This window comes from Lissotriton vulgaris, chromosome 5 (genome assembly GCF_964263255.1).
Source record: "Lissotriton vulgaris chromosome 5, aLisVul1.2, whole genome shotgun sequence".
In the NCBI taxonomy this organism is placed as follows: Eukaryota; Metazoa; Chordata; class Amphibia; order Caudata; family Salamandridae; genus Lissotriton; species Lissotriton vulgaris.
In genome coordinates this window covers 1,774,759,924-1,774,777,983 of record NC_141693.1, presented here as the reverse complement: position 1 = coordinate 1,774,777,983, position 18,060 = coordinate 1,774,759,924, and the positions used below count along the sequence as shown (strand labels likewise).

Below are 18,060 nucleotides of genomic sequence, written 5' to 3'. Positions count from 1 at the left end.
TGCTGGCTGGAGGAGCAAGTGAAATGTGTGTCGATTCAGTCTGGGTTCAGAAGCGCCACATTCCAAAGATGCCCTAGAAGGAACCTGAGCAGGCCCAGACTGTTGAAGGTAAACCACTTTCTTCTGGGTCAGTGAATGAGATGACAATTCCCCTCTCTTTGGCATTTGTTGAGCATTAGAAACCTTTGTCCTTTGATTCACTTCAAACAAATTTGCACAATTAATTTAAAATATTGCAAATATTTAGAATTAAAAAAACAGATAAAACACTGAATCATTTAAAGAACAATAAATGCAATTGAAAAAAGCTTAAATTAAACAATATTTTTAAATTAGTGACTCGACCTTAGTGATAAATGTGATAAAACAGGCTGTATTGGTGTGGGTCACCACTATGCCATTATATTAACATGGCTTCTTAGCTGCTCATAATGCTCAAAATGTTAAACTGTAGTTTAGGAAGGGTTCTATGAAGATGATCTAATTCAAGATAGGCGCATAAAATGTAGGAAAACGATTCAGTACCACTGGTACAAATGCACAAAAGTAATTCACCCCCAACTTCTCTCCCATCAGCTCGGAACTCTAATAATGGAAAAAACTCGGAACGAGGGCAAGCTAATTTGCAATTTTGTTCAATTGGTTACGCAAACTAAAGCATATCTGCAACTGAATAAAAGTACAGTAATTAACAGTCAGACAAGCATTTCTGTTAATTTCCCACACACACTGATTTTTGGATAAAGAAAATAATTTGGCTTGTTTCATTATTAGGAAAAAAGACAAATGGCAAATAGTCCTAAGCTACAGAGTTGAATTAGCTGAAGCTAAGTATCATTTCCAGGTGTTATCCAGTTTATTAAACTTCTACTTAAAAAAAAAAATTTTTGAGGCATGTTGGTATATTTAATTCATGAATACAATGTAGCATTTATCAATTCAGACACAGAAATATAAATAAATAACTTTCGTATATAGAGCCATGACGTACTATCCTGCATACACCAGTCTATAATCCTCCCGCTATCAATTCATAGCCTTATAAATTGTCCTAAAGATCCTCAAACGTGTTTGTTGACCCAGACCTTAATGCATAAACCTCCTACATTCTTTTACCTTCAACATTTTTGCTTTCCATTGTTCAAACAAAGGCACATTATATATTCTCCAGTTCTGCAAGATTAACGATTGTGCTACCAGTGTTATAGTTATTACTTACATCTTTTTAGATTCTTTTGGGCTCAATGATGCACAAGACAAATATCCCAATACTATTAATTGGGCGTTCTCACGAAGGGTGAAACCTAATATTGACTGGCAATAGTGGGACATTTTGTCCCAATATCCCTGTAGTTTCTGACATAGCATATGGTGTGAGTCCAATTGCTCTCTAAGTAGGATGAACATCTAAAAACAGCTGGGTGGAATTTGCTGCATCATTTTATGAGTGAATGCTGGTGTTCTGTATAGCAACCATTCTCTGGAAATTAGCTGCTTTGAAAACTGAAAAATTATAACCATTTATTTTATTTAAAATTTCCTGTGAAATAGTTTCTTGGTTGTACACCATTTCTGAGCCGTTCTTGAAAATGTATGAATCTCTTTTACTGCGTCTAACCTAGTTTTACAATATCAAACTGATCTTGTTGTAGTGGTCTCTATATGATCTTCAACCAGCTCTGCACTCCTACTAACGTCTTTTGGATCGATATTCTTTAGAAACTGGCATATTCTGTTACAGAAACAGAGTACAGAGGCTTTAAAACATTTATCTGGGGATCAATATTAACCCATGTTTTCCAGATATCCTGGTTAAAGAAATCCGTCAGGCTAGAATAACCATTTATTCTCCATCTTTGCTCCATATTCCTTTTCAAGAGTGGCAGTTTTGATAGCATATTATCTTCTAGCCGAGTAGAAGCATTAAAACATAAATTAGAATACGAAATGGAAAATTGATCTTTGTGTTTAGAAGCCCCTAAACAAAGTTGCATATCTAAGTTTCTTGAGTGATATGGTCAGACACATAAAATCCAAAATATTTTACTCTGCCATCAACTGGGCATAAAATCATTATCTAATATATTGTGTGATGAATAGACTTCATAAAAATGGGAGGATAAATGTGCAATGTTCGCAAAATATTACAGCTTTACGTCTGGCAATGCCGAACCCCTTTCCTCTTTTGTTTTATATAGTATGTTCAATGTCAGCCGGGGTATTTTATTGATCCATATAAAAGCAGATTTTCGCCCCTCAATTATTCTAAAACATTTGATGTGCAAAAAGCAATAAATTGCAGAAAAGAGAAAATTAAATATCGGTTTAACTGGCCTTAAAATTAGTGTTACTCTACATATAACTGAAAGTAGGCGGGGGTTCCATTTCGTCAATAGGGATTTAATCCCATACAGTAAAAGACTATAGATCAGCTCGTATATATCCTCCACAATAGCAGTTGTGTAACTCCAAGTATCGCTTCGAGTTTGCATTAAAGAATTGACGAAGGTTTGGGTTGAGGTGTCTAAAGTGCAATTACCTAATACTTTCTCTTTTTTATTTATTAATCTTGTGCCTTCCTATCTCTTAAACATCAAAAAAGATATCAAAGATTCTTCGTTGCACATCTGCCTCAGGTCTTAAAAAAAAGCTTATAATTTGCATACAATTTGATCTTGGACATTTCATCAATAGAAGCCTTAATTTGGACATCTTTTCTAATAGCAATCGCTAGAGGCGCAAACAAAGAAGCATATAAAATAGGAGACATTGGGCATCCCTGCCTATTGTCGCGATTGACTTTACACACCCAAACACCGGTAGAATTCACAATCAATCAGGCCCTTGATCATTCCTTTAATTGAACTTCCATGTTTTATTTCCTGCTAGGACTTTCTCCTCTTTGCAATGTATTTAAACGTTATAATACCCCTAATGGTTGCCATAAATGTGTCCCATACTAATCTCTATTCGGATGATGCATGTATTGCTTGTGAGCTAGATCAGCAGATACTAAAAAATCTGGCCTAGCTGCAGACTTAAATCTAGCCATTAGACTTGTAAATTCACGCTGATTAGGAAATTTACTTCTCCAGGGATCAACTAAATTAAAACATTTCTGATGTGAAAATATCTTAGCCATTCTCCCTTTATTTTGTCTGTTTCATGGTGGATCAATATTGGGGTGGATGCTGGAAAACATTAAAATCCCCTTCTAAAATCCTTGCAGCTGTGAAAAGTATAATAGACTGGAACAGCTTAACAAGTGGTTCAGGATAGTCTTCTACAGGATCATAGATCGTATCTAATGTGAGGCGTGAACCATAAATTGAGCCATTTACCCAAGCCCATCTTCCCTTTCTGTCTACCTGGTAAACTTGGATCTCTGTCTGCTAATGTTTATCCAACCACCTCTTATCATTTGCTTGAGTTTTTGCTTTCCATACTGATTTCTTAAACTTGTGTTTTTTACTTATGACTTCCATTTCCAGTGCCATATTATCATATTCATATGGTTATGTGCCAGTCTGGTTAGCAACAGCTAGAGAGAGGGATAGCTCTGTGAAGGCACCATTTTACCTAAGTGCAATTTTAACCCACAAATCATTGAAGCCCAAAGAGTTAGCAATGCATGTGCAGTAGTAGGTACAAATGATTCCTTTTTCTTCAGGTGTAGAACATCTCCTTTATAGGAAGTTCCCATTTAACATCCCCAATTTTAGATATTTTGTAAGGTTTAGAAATCCACTGAATTGACATATTGCAGGAGTGAGCATGACTGATAGAAATGCGTTGCGGAAAATGGTCATGATGAAATGCCTCAACTGATATTAACATAGGGCCTTGGACTGCTGGCCTTTTGGTCAAAACATTAGAGAAGCTCAAAGAAATGTCACTGGGGAATCTCCCACTGAGTTCCAATGTATGTAATGTATTTAATGTGTTTTTGTCAGTTTTGTCTCAATATTGGTGGGAGGGTATGGTGCTGGCAAGGAATAGCAGAGCACTTGTTATCTGGAGCTGCTAAGCCGTCATCAGCATCACCCTAGCACAAGCTTATGTTAAAATCTCCTGAAACTATCATGGAAACAGCCTTATTGTTAGCTTTGACTGTACTCATTAGGGCCTTGAGTGCAGAGATTACTTCTTTTTTTCTTAATCAATCAATCAATCAATCATTCAATCAGGATTTATAAAATGCAGCAAATCACCCATGAAGGTCTCAAGGCGCTGGAGCTGCTTAGCGGAGAAACCAGTTAAATACTAGGCAAATGCAGGAGAAAGTACTCAGAAACATGGCAAACGCCGCAGAAAGCACTAAAGGTAGGAGCAAGCAGTAAAAACGAGGAAAAAGGAGGAGAAAGCACTCAGAAAAAGGGGGAAGGAAGAAGAGTGGTGCAGTAGCATGAGAGCTGGGCCTGGTAATATTAATGTTAGAAATTGGGTTGTTGGTTGACTGGGGTATGAGCCCTGGTCAACAGCAACCACAATCTGAGTCAGTGTAAGAGCAGGCAAACCCTAAAATAACCTGTGCTCACCTCCTGGTAGCTTGACACAAAGCAGTCAGGCTAAACTTAGAGGCAATGTGTAAAGTATTTGTACAACACTTCAAACAATAAAACTGTGAAAACACCATACAAAAAGATCCCAAATAAGGTGTGGCAAAATAGAGTTGACTTTAATAAATAAAACAAGACTAAAACTACAAAGATCAAATTAGTAGAACTAAAGATATTGATTTTTAAATTGTAGACTGAAAAAATAGCACCAAAAAGTACAGAGCTCTATTGAGGGATATCTGGTTGCATCGGACCAGGACAAAGTCACAAGTTCAGGCCGACTGCGATAGAGTGCAGGCCGGCTACAGGAACCCAGTTAGGCCCACTGAACAAAGGTCTTTAAATCCTGGTTGCGGGGCATTGTGTGGATGCACGTCAAAGATGCGTCACGCAACAGGGGCGCTGCTTCAGTTCCGAGATGCGGCAAGGCTGCGGTGTGAGATCCTGATGCATCAACTTCAAGGATCCTGTTGACAGGGCTTGTGATGCGAAGTCTGGTGTTGAGTATGAGAGATGCAGCCTCGGCAATGCAACGGTTTCGATGAACAGTGAAGCTGCAATACAGAGTGTCAGAGTTGCTGTCGATGCTGCCATCGACAAGGTATGCAAGGAACTTGCGGCAGGAAAAGAGCAGTGCATTGGCGGTTTCAAAGGCGATGCACTGGTCCCACGATGTGGGAGGCGAAAGCAAAGCGAGACTTGTGCGTCAGGTCCAATCCACGCAGCTGTGGCGATGCTTCGGTTCTGTGTTGTGTCGGTCAGCAGGGAAGATGCTTTGGTTCCACTGGCAAGCCCCTAAAGCCCACTTCCAAGGGTTAAGGACTGGCACCACTTAGCATGGTAGACTTGCAGATGGCAGAGTCCAGGTGCAGGGGTTGAAAGCCTTTTAAGTACCGGAGGCTTCATATCAGCAGGTCAGCCAGCTAGGACTTGGAGCCGCTTTGGGTTCTAGGGTCAAGTGATGAGGGTCTAATCCTTCTCACCCAGGCAGGAGAGCAGCAGGTCAGCACAGCAAAGCAGGAGTCCAGCAGAGTGGCAGTCCTTCAGCAGTATAGCTGTCCTTCTCCGTGACCGAGTATCCCCAGTTCCAGAAATGTACTGTCTTTTTGTTGGCCAGTACTTATTACTAGAGGTGCCTTTGAAGTGGGGAGACTGAAAAGGCCTGCCTTTGAGGTGCACAGAGGTCCTCCCTTCCTGCTTAGGCTCCAGACTCACTACTATGGGGTATGCAGCTTTTTGTGTGTGGACAGGACACAGTCTATTCAGGTATTAATGAGGCTGTGCCCAGCACCTCCCTCCCATCCGGCCAGAGATGGCCTATTGAGACACACCTAAGCTCCCATTGTGTGTGGCTGTCTAGGAGGAATACAAAAAGCCCAACTGCCAACTACACCCATCCATGTGATCAGAGATAGGCTACAGCCCCCAAATGGCTAAAGCAAGAAAATTCCACCTTTGTAAAAGTTGCATTTTCAGAATTGCAATTTGAAATACGGCATCACCATAAGTTTGGATTATAAATTATGATTTCAGAGTCACCAGACTTGAAGGGTTTACCTCTTCCCAATTGAAAATTACACTTATAAAATCTAATAAGGTAATCCCAATGTTATCCTATGGTTGAGATAAGACTTACAGTAGTGAAAAATGACTGAGCGTTTTTTTCTACCAGGACATATAAAACTTAAAAGTACATCTCCTGCCTTTTAAACACATTGCACCCTGCCCTCTGGGTTGTCCAGGGCCTTCCGGAGGGAGGACGAATATGATAAAAGGGAAGGTTTGGGCCTGGCAAAAGGTATATGTTGCCAGGTTGAAGTGGCAGTGTAAACTGCACACACTGGCTCTGCAATAGTAGACCTGAGACATGGTTTAGAGGGGATACTTAAGTGGGTGGCAAATCTAGCCTCCAAGCTCACTAGCAGTTTGCAGGCCCTGGGTACATGTTTACAAAATACTTATAAGTAAATTAAATATGTCACTTGGGTTTAGTGGAGAGAGCACAAGCACTTTAGCACTAGTTAGCAGTGGTACAGTGCGCTGAGTCATAATACCAGCAGAAACGAGGTCAGAAAAGTGGAGGAGGAAGGCAGAAAGTTAGGGGGAAGACCACCCTGAGGCTGTCAGGTCTAACCATCAATAATATAAGTGTTGTATAGGAAGAAATAAAGAAAGTCTTAAGCTGTCACAAATGCCAAATTTAACAGCAGTTGGATCTCTGCAAGTCAATTGGAGAAACATAAAACGTAATGTTATTTGGAACAAAACATTATATATCACCAGGGGTGCGGTCTTTGTTTGTGCCATTGTGGTTGGCATTACACATTTCTGGAAACCATTAATTGGAAACTCTGTAAGTCTCTTGAATGCTTACAATATCATTTGTCTTAAATATGCTCAGTATTTATGGTTTGTCAAGCAATTTAGAGATGCCACCTATGTAAATTGTTGGGAGAACAAGCCTGGGAAAAGATGCCTCAAACAAAGGTGTTTGAGATTGACAGTTGTCAGTGGTGAGAAGCCAGGGTATTTGCTAGCCAGCCCATTTGTTATCTGGGGAATAAGATTTTTCAAATATGCATCTTTAGCTTTTTCCTTCTGTACACCTAACAGTTATCTGTCCATGGGGTGACCCCCAGGTTCTATCTGGACCTTTTGTTCCCTTTATTCTTGAGGTCGGCCCCATTATTGTCTGACGACAATCTTCCAATGACAGCAGAAATCTTAAGCCCAGCTTTCAATTAACCCCTTCGAGGCTGATGACGAGCTGGGCTCGTCATGGTGTAGCCTCAAACACTGATGACGAGCCCAGCTCGTCATGAACAATGGGATTTACGATTTCTCAGCACAGCAGGGAAATGGCATCAGCATCAATGAGGTTAAAGGATTATTACTAAGAAATTAGGAGACAATCTCAGTTCAATTTAAAGTGATTAAAGTAGCTTCATTTTGTTTGTTAACCTGTGGGCACTCATAGACAGAAGACCTTCACTGTCTTATTCTTGAAAGCTGTCATGCTATTTAACAGTCTGAGAAGGTTTCACCTGTTAAAAATGTTGAATGGTCCTTTTCATATGTGATTAAATGTGAGCCTCCTCTTGGTAAAGGAGGTCTTTCAAGTGGAGTTAGGAACCTGACCAAGTAATTCATGTATATGTTTGTTGATGCTGGATTAACCTAAGAATGACATCTGCAGTTCTTAGGGCTGGATTTGTATGAGTGGAAAGGGGTTACGTTTCTGTTAACTTCCATAGGATCTGTGCCAATATTGGAGCGAACAATTCCGATAGGTGGGTATTGTTCCGTTGTTGAGGGAACCTTACTATCTTCCTTGATGGTGGCCTCTTGGGCCTGAGGTGCCTCACTGTTCCACCTTTCTTTGCGGTGTTTGTTGTGTATGTTGGCCCGGTCGCCCTTTGTGGTTCAAATATGTTTATTGCAATTATAACAGTTTTCAGGAAAGGTAGCAAACAACAATCATGCTCAGAGCTAGTGTTTTAGGGACCAAAAGGCCAGGGCTTGAAATTGGGGATGAACTACTGTCATAAGAGTAGGAGAGGAATGAACAAAACTTCCTTCGGAGCCCCTCTCTTCGACCCCTTCTCAGACCAGAGTTTCTCCATGCATTGGATCCACCATATTCTATGAAGCCATCCGGTCGCCCTTTGATGGAGTTTCATTTTGTGCTACCTTACTAGGTGCAGAAGTTACTGCCACCATTTGAGTAGAATTGTATTCACATGCTTGACTTGCTTAGAGCTCTGGCTTAGTTTATTGCTGTTTGAAAGTGACATCCGTTTCACCGTTGGTGTTGTGTTGGTTGCATGACTATGATGTTGATGGAGTCTGTTGTATTAGTCGATCTTAAGAACACGGCATCTGTATGGCCCTTGGTGTTGTGAGGGTTGTATAGTCAGTTGCTTAGTGTTTGTAAGGAATTTGGCCTGTTCTCTTACATTTGCTATGTGCTTTGAGGTGCATCATGATGCCGTCTGCATGCCTGGTAGCATGTGAAGGTCAAATCGGTGCACCTAGAGTATCTTGGTGCATTGTTTGCATTGGGTGTAGTTACATGGATCGGTTTGTGTTTACTCGAGTTATTTAAAACAGTCTTTAACCTTTAGCTCTGTGTTAGTTGCATGTCTGGTATTAGTGGGCCCAAGTGTTCCATTGCATCTATTTTTTGTGATTAGAGACATATTACTATCTGCACGGCCCTTAAGCGTTTGCTACATGATTGTCCCTCGGGTGTGTCTACTGAGCTCTGATCTATTGGAAAAGATAGGTGATGATATTTATGGGTTGTGGATGCACGTTTTGTTTGTGTTTAACATATGGTCCTTGGCTATGATAAAAATGCTGCATGCTTGTCTTTGGGGTGTATAGTAGGCCTGAGTTTTATTCTGTTGAAGCACTCTCAAGCTGGTAGCAAACCTGTGCATTGGCACTGGCAGAGCTTGATTCATGCTCTGGCTGTTTAACATTGGTGATAGCAACGAGTTGCCATCTGTATGGCCCTTAATCTCTTTTAGATACATTGGAGTGTAGCCTTGGTAGATCAATGCTGTTTTCTCTTGCTGAGAAGATCAACATCTCACAACCTGTATGATTCACAGCACTGTGCTTGTACTCTGAAGCAAAGGGAAGTTTAATGGTGCATTGTACTTGTACTATGAGTGTGGGACATGGTGTTAAATAGTTTTTTGCTGATGGTGAGTGTCCTCTTACTCTCTGGCACTGTGTTGGATGCATGCATGATAGTGTGATATTGGTGGGCCTAGCCTGTTTCTTAAGTATTGGCATCGGTGTGATAAGGTGTCGTCCGCATGGTGCCTAGTGCTTTAAGTGCACAAGTTGATTATGTTATATTGGCTGTGTGGAATGTCTCAACATGGGACTTACATACCTCAATTACCAGCTTCACTTCCACCAAACAACTACGCTCAGTATCACTCTCACTTACACACACACCCTGCATCGACAGAAGCAGAACATGAGGTTGATCATTCCCCTACCTTCCCCAACACATATCGGTCCTCCGCCTCACTTATTGAGTTCCGCAAAAAGCTGAAGCCCTGTCTATTCAATTAGTCTTCTTGCTGGACCATCGAGATGGCCTGTATTCAGGCCCAGCCTCACCAGACCCCTAAACTCACCTACTCAGCACCTGGGTACCCTCACGGGTGAAAAGCAGCACTCTACAAATTCACTTTACATCACATAACTTTTTGTGGCATCTCTGTTTCATGAGAGTGTTATGTAGTGTGGCTAGTATGTTCTTTTCAATTTATAGTTTGATCTAAAGAGAGACACACTACTATATGTGTGAAACATGCCTCTGTGTTTCCAATGTGTTCTGTTGAATCTGTTTATTACTTTGAAGGCTAACACATCTACATGGCCTCGGGCACTGTGTTGGGTGCATGCACTGTGTTGTTGGTGCATCTAAAGGGTATTGATATACTATTGGTATTGTTTTAAAGTTTGCGATGTGCTATAACAGTTGAGGTGTTCTTAGTGTGTTTGATGCTATTCCATAGGTGTCTGTTTTGGAAAGCTCAAACGTTAGAGGTAGCACAATGGCTGTGTTTAATATTGGCGGACAATGGCACATTTCCATTTGTGTGTCCCTTAGCACCGTGTTGGTTGCATGAAAGTATGGTGTTCATGGGTCTCAAGGAATTTAGAATCATGAGTGATCATTCAGAATTCTGTCTTCTGGGATTAGACCTTTGCCTATGAAAACACCTGTGAAGTCAATAGTATGTTTGATGGTGAATTTTGTATTTTATTTAATTTCTTAGGGTTTGTCCTAAAATGAAGAAGGTCGGTGTTAAAAACAAAGAAGCACAGCCCATTCCTGAATCTCCTGGCACAGTTTTTGGTGCTGTATCGACAGATATGTTAGAAGATGTTCTATTAGATTTAGCGAAACAAAATGACCGTTACCTCAAAGGCTTGTCAGAGCATGCAGGCATCTTCAAGGAACCGAAGGTTGTAGGTAAGGAGGCTGGAGGGAGGAAGTGTGCTGCTTATTTAAAAGTTATTAGGAAGTCCATTAGAAATTTGTCTGGTCTAAATAAGGATTTTCTAAATGTTCTCTCTAATACTTTTTATACTGAATAAAGTAAACAGCACTTGAACCATTAAAATGTATGTTATTGATAAAAATGCTTTGTGTAGTACCTCCTGAGGCATCTGACTTAAGTTAACACCTTAGTATTGTGACACTCAATATGGCACCTGTCTGATTTCTTTGGCTGGTTACTAATATTATGTTGCCATCTACAACCTAAATAGGAATCCTCACTTGCCACCAACTGACCTCTGTGGAATCCCGAACTCTGAGAGCACATAAATAAATCCTAACAATACATCCTTCCAGAGTGCCCTTACACTCTTGATCTCAGTGCGGCCTTCGACACTGTGTCTAATGTCACTCTCTTGGAGAGGCTGGCTAATCTAGGTCTCCAGGAGACAGTCCTTTCCTGGATGACATCCTTCATAAAGGATCATTCTTTTTAGGTGATCTCAGCCAGTGCATCCTCCAAACGGCATGCCCTTTATTCAGGATCCCACTGGATCACCCCTAAGTCCAGCATTATTTAACAACTGTGTGCCCATTGGTAGACTTGGTGGAAAGTTGTGGCCTCACCTTATTTTCATATGCTGATGACAAGCAAATCATGTTTTCCCTGTCATATGCTCAGAACCACAACTCTGAGACCTTGAACTCCTGCTTAGGCTTGGTTGTGGCATGGATGAACAACTATTCCTTAAACTTAACAGAGACAAGACCGAAGTACTGGTGCTGAGAAAGAACCCATCACTTTGGGGTCCCCTACATTGAGCTTGATATCCTGGGCCCTTTTCTTGATCCACCCCCCAAGATCAAGAACCTTGGCTTCCTGCCGGACGACAAGTTGTCAATGAAGCCCCAAGTGGCATCACCTGTTTCGCCGCCCTGAAATGACTGCAGAAAATCATCTGGCTACTCCCATTCCCAGCTCAAAGGATGGTTATTCAGGCACTCATTATGTCATGACTGGATTATGGGAACATGTTTTTTATTGGGGGGCTGATAAAGCCTCCATCACACGGTTACAAGTCGTCCAGAGATCGCCAGCAAGGATGCTCTAAAGACTCCTGAAAAATGCCTCAGCCTATCGTCTCCTCCGTGAGCTCCATTGATTTTGGGTAGAGAAGCAGATTCACTTTAAAACCTTGTTCTATGTGCACAGCGCAAGACTTGGGGTTGGTTCACAATATCTTCATGAATTTGCTAGATCTCATCAACTGACACGCTCAGGCAAACTTTCCCTGTGCCTTATCCCCAGAGTTAAATGCACACATATGGGATGCAGGTCTTTTGCGTATCCGGGCCACCAGCTGTGGAACTCCCTTCTAGAACCTTTGGGAAGTTGTCCCTTGCTTACGACCTTTCAAAGATAGCTGAAGAACTGGTTGTTTTGAGCTAGCACGACTTGAATAGACCCGACCTGCCGTTTAAGCGCCGGGACACCCAGAGTGGGTAGCTGAGCACTATATAACACTCTTTATTAGTAATAATGATAATAATGTCTTCAGGCATACCAGCATAAATTAACAATAGGAAATAAAAAAGAAGAGAAAAATCCATCCACAAATAAATGGACAGAAATGACAAGCAGTCCTTACCAGCTGGGCACCAGATGCTCACTACCACACACAGTGCAGCAGCCATCCAGGTATCCTACTCATGGTTCCCATTACATTCCCTCTCAAATCACCTGTGACCACTCCACTTTTATCCACCACAACTTCAACTTCTCCATCTTTACTACATACACTAGAACTTAACCCACACTCTTCATATCCTCATCATCATAATTACACTAAAATTACTCACATGCTTTTGACAACACTGCACCTTCTATCTCTTTGATAATCTGCCACCTTCCTTTGATTCCCTGAATCTTTTTTTACCTCCTAAAATTCCCAGAATTTTGAAAAACCAACTTATACATGGCCTAGCTTGATCTCAATTGTTTGCCACTGTCTGTATCAAATGAGTCAGAATATCTTCCTTCAAATAGATATCTTTCAGTGCCCCTGTTTTACTTACCATAGTTACCTCTGTAATGAAAATTACTCCAGCCTCTTCAAATGCACATGACTACCACTGCAAAATGTTTGATCTCACGCTTCCCTCCCAGCCGACCAATAACATCTTCCCAGTATCTGCAATACACTTATAGTTATAGCTCCAAGCCGAAGCCAATTTCTTCGAAGGAAGAATTAACTCAGAATGTAACTTGTCCAGCGAACTCTTTAAGATAGTGCGATCACTCACTTCCCCTGAGCAGGAAACAAATATTCCCATCTCTTCCAAGGAGAGATGTAATAGGGTGGCAAACTTCTTTAAGAACAAAGATGAAATCATTTACAACTCCATGCTAGGAGACAATTGCCCATATCAGGGTCACATTCAACCAAGCAACATAGATGACGTGGAATGTAAAACAGGGATGAGATTAGACAACTTCACAAACCTAAGTGAGGTAGCAATGACCTCCATCTTGACAAAGATTAAATCCGGCTCCCCCTAGACCCGATGACGCCAGATATTTTGAGACAAGAAGGTATGTAGTGTAGTTCCTATATTCCCAATAGGCTCTGCGCATTGGAATAATATATTCAGCAGTGTAGACGTAGGACTGAGGTCGACTAGGTCTCTACTGACTATATTAGACTTAAGGTTTGCCAGCTAGCTCAGAGGTCACTAGAAACTTTCTCGAATAAACGAGGAGGAGTTTAACCTCCCTAGATAGACAAGAAGGGATTAGCTTCTGACAACCATATAACATGACAACTTTGCTCCCTCAGAATAAGAGTGTATCTCTAGAGTCGTGTGAAAACAATAGACAGCTATTTCACTTAGTCAATCGTGCGTACTTAGTTTCACCAGAGTGCAGAGAGAAGAGAGACGAGCGTTTTCAATAAAAGGTGGAATTTATTGAGCAGTCTTCTTTCTCATGCAAGAGAAATGAATTGCCATAATTGCAATACTTAATGTAAAGTAAAGTGCGTACAGTAAAAGGAGTATTATGAAGTAATGCTGTAAAAACATTGATATGGTTTCTTAGCCATAAGATACTTTAAAATGGATAAAATATATACATACATATATACATTGACTAAGGTACTCAACTGGTGCTTCTAAATACGCCTACCCCGGTGTACCTGACCTAAGCCTAATACGTGGGAAGGAGTAAGTAAGTAGCAGTTTAAGTTAAGTTGGTTTTGCCAAGAATCTGAATCAAGAATTCTCTTTAAGGGTTTAGTCAGCTCCGTACCTTGGTATTTAGAAAGCAGGAGGTCTGGTATCTCTCTGTCAGGACTCGATATTCCAGCAACCCACAAGGGTAGGCTGGAAACGCCAGAGCTGGATTTTCTCGGCTGGAGAAAAAGACAGTGTCTTTCTCAGCGCGTCAAACAGGTGGGGCGGCTTCCGTGGGCACTCGCATCAGCTGGGCTCTCGGGCAAGTAGATGGCCGCTCTTCTCCAAAACCACCACTGTGTGTTTGCTTAAGGCAACGTTGGTATATTTATACCTGAAAGGTGCCTGGTTTGACGTAAGGTTGGACATAAGACGTCAATAAAGATGTCACTAAGAACTGGCCGTTCTTACAGTGTTTCGCAGGAGTTCTAGGACGAAATCAAAACAAAAGCAAATGGGGATTTCCCAGGTTGCTGGAGGTTTGGTTTGTTTAGAGAACTCGTTGTGCTTTCTAGGAGTACGGGGAAGTAGCCTTGCTTAATGTGACTGCATGGGCTACAACTAAATATGGATATGATTCCTTATGCCTCTATAGGGACATTATTGATTATAACCGCACAAAGGCATAAAATAGAAATATCGATTTAGGTTCCTAGATAAAAACACAATACCCACTCCACGATCTAATGTCCATCATTACTAAAACTAAGCAATAGTAAACATTTAAAGGTGCATGTGTATTCCAACCCACCCCAAAATACATTTTTGCATTCGAAATGGTGTATGCGAAATACACGAAAATGATTATTGGTACTGTACGCTTTTTTAAGCAGTGTAATCATTCAGGAAAAAAGGATGCATATATATATCAGCTGAATGATTTGCGAAATTGACACATGAAATGGCAGAAAAGAAGGTCGAGACCATTCCATCACATATAAACACAGTTGCTGTAAATGTGCTAGAGGCTGAGGTAATATATTGTCTCTAGAGTTCCTAAAAATAGAAGCTCTGTTCTTTAAGAATAGTTCTACTTTAAGCAGAGTACGTGTGCCAGAAAAAGGTAAATATTTTGGAAGTAAGAAAAAAAATAATTTTGCTTTCAGGGGAGAAAATAGTTCCAAATGTTTTCACTAGCTTTTGTTTATCAAAGCTGAAGGCCGAATTCAGAGTTCAGGGAACGCTGTGTGCTCGTCGTTTTAAAAAAAAGTTATTCTCTCTGTTCAGGGGAGAACATCATTTCAGACAGATGTGCAAAAAAGCAGTCTACAGCTTCAGGTGAAAGTTCGACCAAGTTTGAAAATGCCGCAACAGGGCAGTCGTGAGAATGATTGCTATCATCGATGTCAGGATCAACACGGCTCACAGAGGGTCGTACCTGGGTGATGCTGCTCTCATCTCGTACTTCACTCCCACCTAATCGTAGTGGTGAAGTCTCAACGAATGCCGTCATCACAGTCGGTAACCGCTGGGGACAACACGATGCATGAGCCGTTACAGGACTTAGCAAAGTATCGATATCCATTGGTACTGCTGATTGTAGTGTAAGACAGGTGTCCAACACACATTCTTCTCCGCATAGCAGACATCGAAGCACAGGTAAGATGCAATTTTGCCAGATAGGTCTGAATGAAAGAAACCAGGTCATATTCAGATCTCTTAGCCGGGCTAATCCAAGGACTTTAGTTATGTGGTCCCGATAGCGTATAGCTAGGATCGTTTCTTCCATCGTTGCTGGAGTCTTGTCTGCGACTTGGCTTTCATATCGGAGCAGAAGGATCAAAAATAAAATTCCTGCTACGAGTCCCAAAAGTAGTGGTAGACCGCCAAAGACAGAGTGGACAAAATTGGGAAAGATGCCCAGAACTGCTTCGGAGGGTGTTAACAGTACCGAAAAAATGGTCTTAAATACATGTGCGATGCCACTGGTATCTGACATGTTTAGGATTTGGCTTAACATTTCTGCGAAATGCACGGGGCAATTTGTTGATAAAAGGGTATGTATCTCTGCCGTTGTCCTTGCAACCAGAAGATCATACGTTTCTTTTGATGACGTTAAGGGCACAGTTGTCTGCAAAAGAACAGACTTCATTCTGCTTAAAGTATCAATTCGAATAGAAGAGATATTCAAAGAAGGCCAAATTGTTGCCTCCGTATCTGGAGTGCTGTTTGGATACAATACTTGCATACAGCAAGTGACCATGGAACTAACGCTTACGAGATAGGCTTTCCCTGGCACCATGCCACAACAGCTGTGGTCCGTTATTAGAATGTAACTCCCGTTAGAAAGTTGTCTAAAGAATGGCTCTATTTGTGTTGCAGGTGGGCCGTGCTGGTGACATGAAAGGTTATTTGAAGTCCCCTCACAGGCCCCATGCAAATGAATGCCTTGGCACAGAAGTATACCGCTTAGTGATCGTTTACAGTTGTTACCACAAAGAAATACATTCTGTTTCTTTTCACTATAACATGTGTGTGTGTAAGGCAATTTCCATGATGACTTAATGTACCCTTTACCCAACCTTTCATACTGGCCCGCTGGTATATATTCTTGGCAGTATTTAAATTGGAAAGTTGTTATCGGAATTGTAATTATTCCGTGTATTATCCATTCAATGACAGGTATTTCTGACATTGTCAATGGTAATCTTTCAAGTTTTTCAATGCTCAGAATCGTATAGTCTGCTCCTTTCTGTGCCAAACTGATTTGTTTATCAGTAAGGTTAAAGATAGAGAATAATGACGTGTTTATTAAACGCCAAGGCACGTAGCCTGAACGCAGATTTTGCAACGTCCAGCCAAGCTGTACAATAGAACGTAATTGGGACTGACCGTGTTGTAACATTAGTAAGTCCTGCACTATTATATCAATAGCAGATGATACAATACTGTCCAGTGAATAAATTCTGGAGGACAGAGCCATTAACCCATTGTTACAACAGAAAGTGATTTTTTTCTGCTGTTTCAATTTGCATTACTTTCCAAGCTTCGTTGTACGCTGCGTATATACCGGCCGCTATGAAACGTTTTTGACGCTGTTTGCGTGGTCCCATTATGAAATTACGCAAGTCAGCACCGTCTTTAAGTAAAGTCAAGTGTTGCTTAATTTCAGCCAGTGTGGATTTTTCTAGCCTCTCAAGGCATAGTTTCCCTACACTGTATGTTGTTACTATCCCTGGATGTTGTCTCTGGGAGTATCTAGGGTCTGGCCTGGTTAATTTGAACCCCTGTATTTTGTTCAGGAATCTATCTTGACAGTTATTTGTGTCTGTGGGCCAGATCAACCATTTTTTCCAATCGGGATGTGTTCTGTTTTGGTGTAAAATATGAGATACGTCTATCTCAACATCTGTAGTGCTATTACTGTCAGGTGTTGGCTTTGGAATAGACGGTTTGTTTAATTCTTTCATTTTGGCTAGGCCAAGACAGGTTGTCTGTTGAATGGTGTCATTCAAGAATATAATTTGTTCTGGGATCATGCAGGCTCTAAATAATGCTTCTAAACCTTGGACCTGCCAATTTTTGGTACCCCAGATGGTTTTTCTTTCAATGTTGTTTTTCCAAAAATCAAAACCAAATGTAGTCATTTTTTCATAAAATGTTTCTGAATAGATTAATTTAGTGTTTGTCAGCATTGTTTTTACCCCTGTCTTATTTAACAATTTGAAGTAAAACGTTTCTGCGTTACTTACCCTGAGAAGTATGGGAATTTCTCATAAAATGTTTTCGAACAGCTTTTAGGTGGAGTTGCACAATGTTCCCATTGATTATAATTAAAAACATTTCTAGGTTGAGCAGATTTGTGCACATAATGGTGTGCAAAGTGGTTGTAACAGTACATTTGTTCGTAATTCGACGAACCCTGTAAGTAATCATGTTCTGTAAATTTTGCTGACATAACTAAATCTGATATCATATTATTTATGCTTTCAAAGTCCCAATCATCAGAGAATGTACTTGGTTTTACAAAGTCACTTAATGAAACCTTGAACTGATGTGGATATTTCAAGAGTTCAACTGGGCCATAGATTTCGTAATCCGTTTTGTCCCAAGCTACCCCACCGGGCATTAGAATGGCTGTGACATTCACTGATGATAGTTCTCTTTTCTCGATGTGAGGTGACTTGTGTGGCTTCAGGACCAAGTTGATGTTCTGACTTGCTGTGTCCATTGTACTGTATTTTCCCTCAATGAATTTTCCCAACCAAAGAACCATGATGAGCCAAAGCAGGAGGAAAAGTA

The 18,060-nt window shown here is 40.9% G+C and overlaps 1 protein-coding gene across 1 annotated transcript in view; it reads left to right on the top strand.

Annotated features, from left to right (window-relative positions):
• Nucleotides 1-18,060, top strand: part of CNTD1 (cyclin N-terminal domain containing 1) — a 147,497-nt gene that overhangs the window by 29,129 nt on the left and 100,308 nt on the right. Inside the window, exon 2 of the mRNA XM_086924089.1 lies at nucleotides 10,364-10,560. Coding sequence (XP_086780215.1) covers nucleotides 10,377-10,560 — 184 coding nt within the window. The 5' untranslated portion in view covers nucleotides 10,364-10,376. The remainder of the gene's footprint in view (nucleotides 1-10,363; nucleotides 10,561-18,060) is intronic.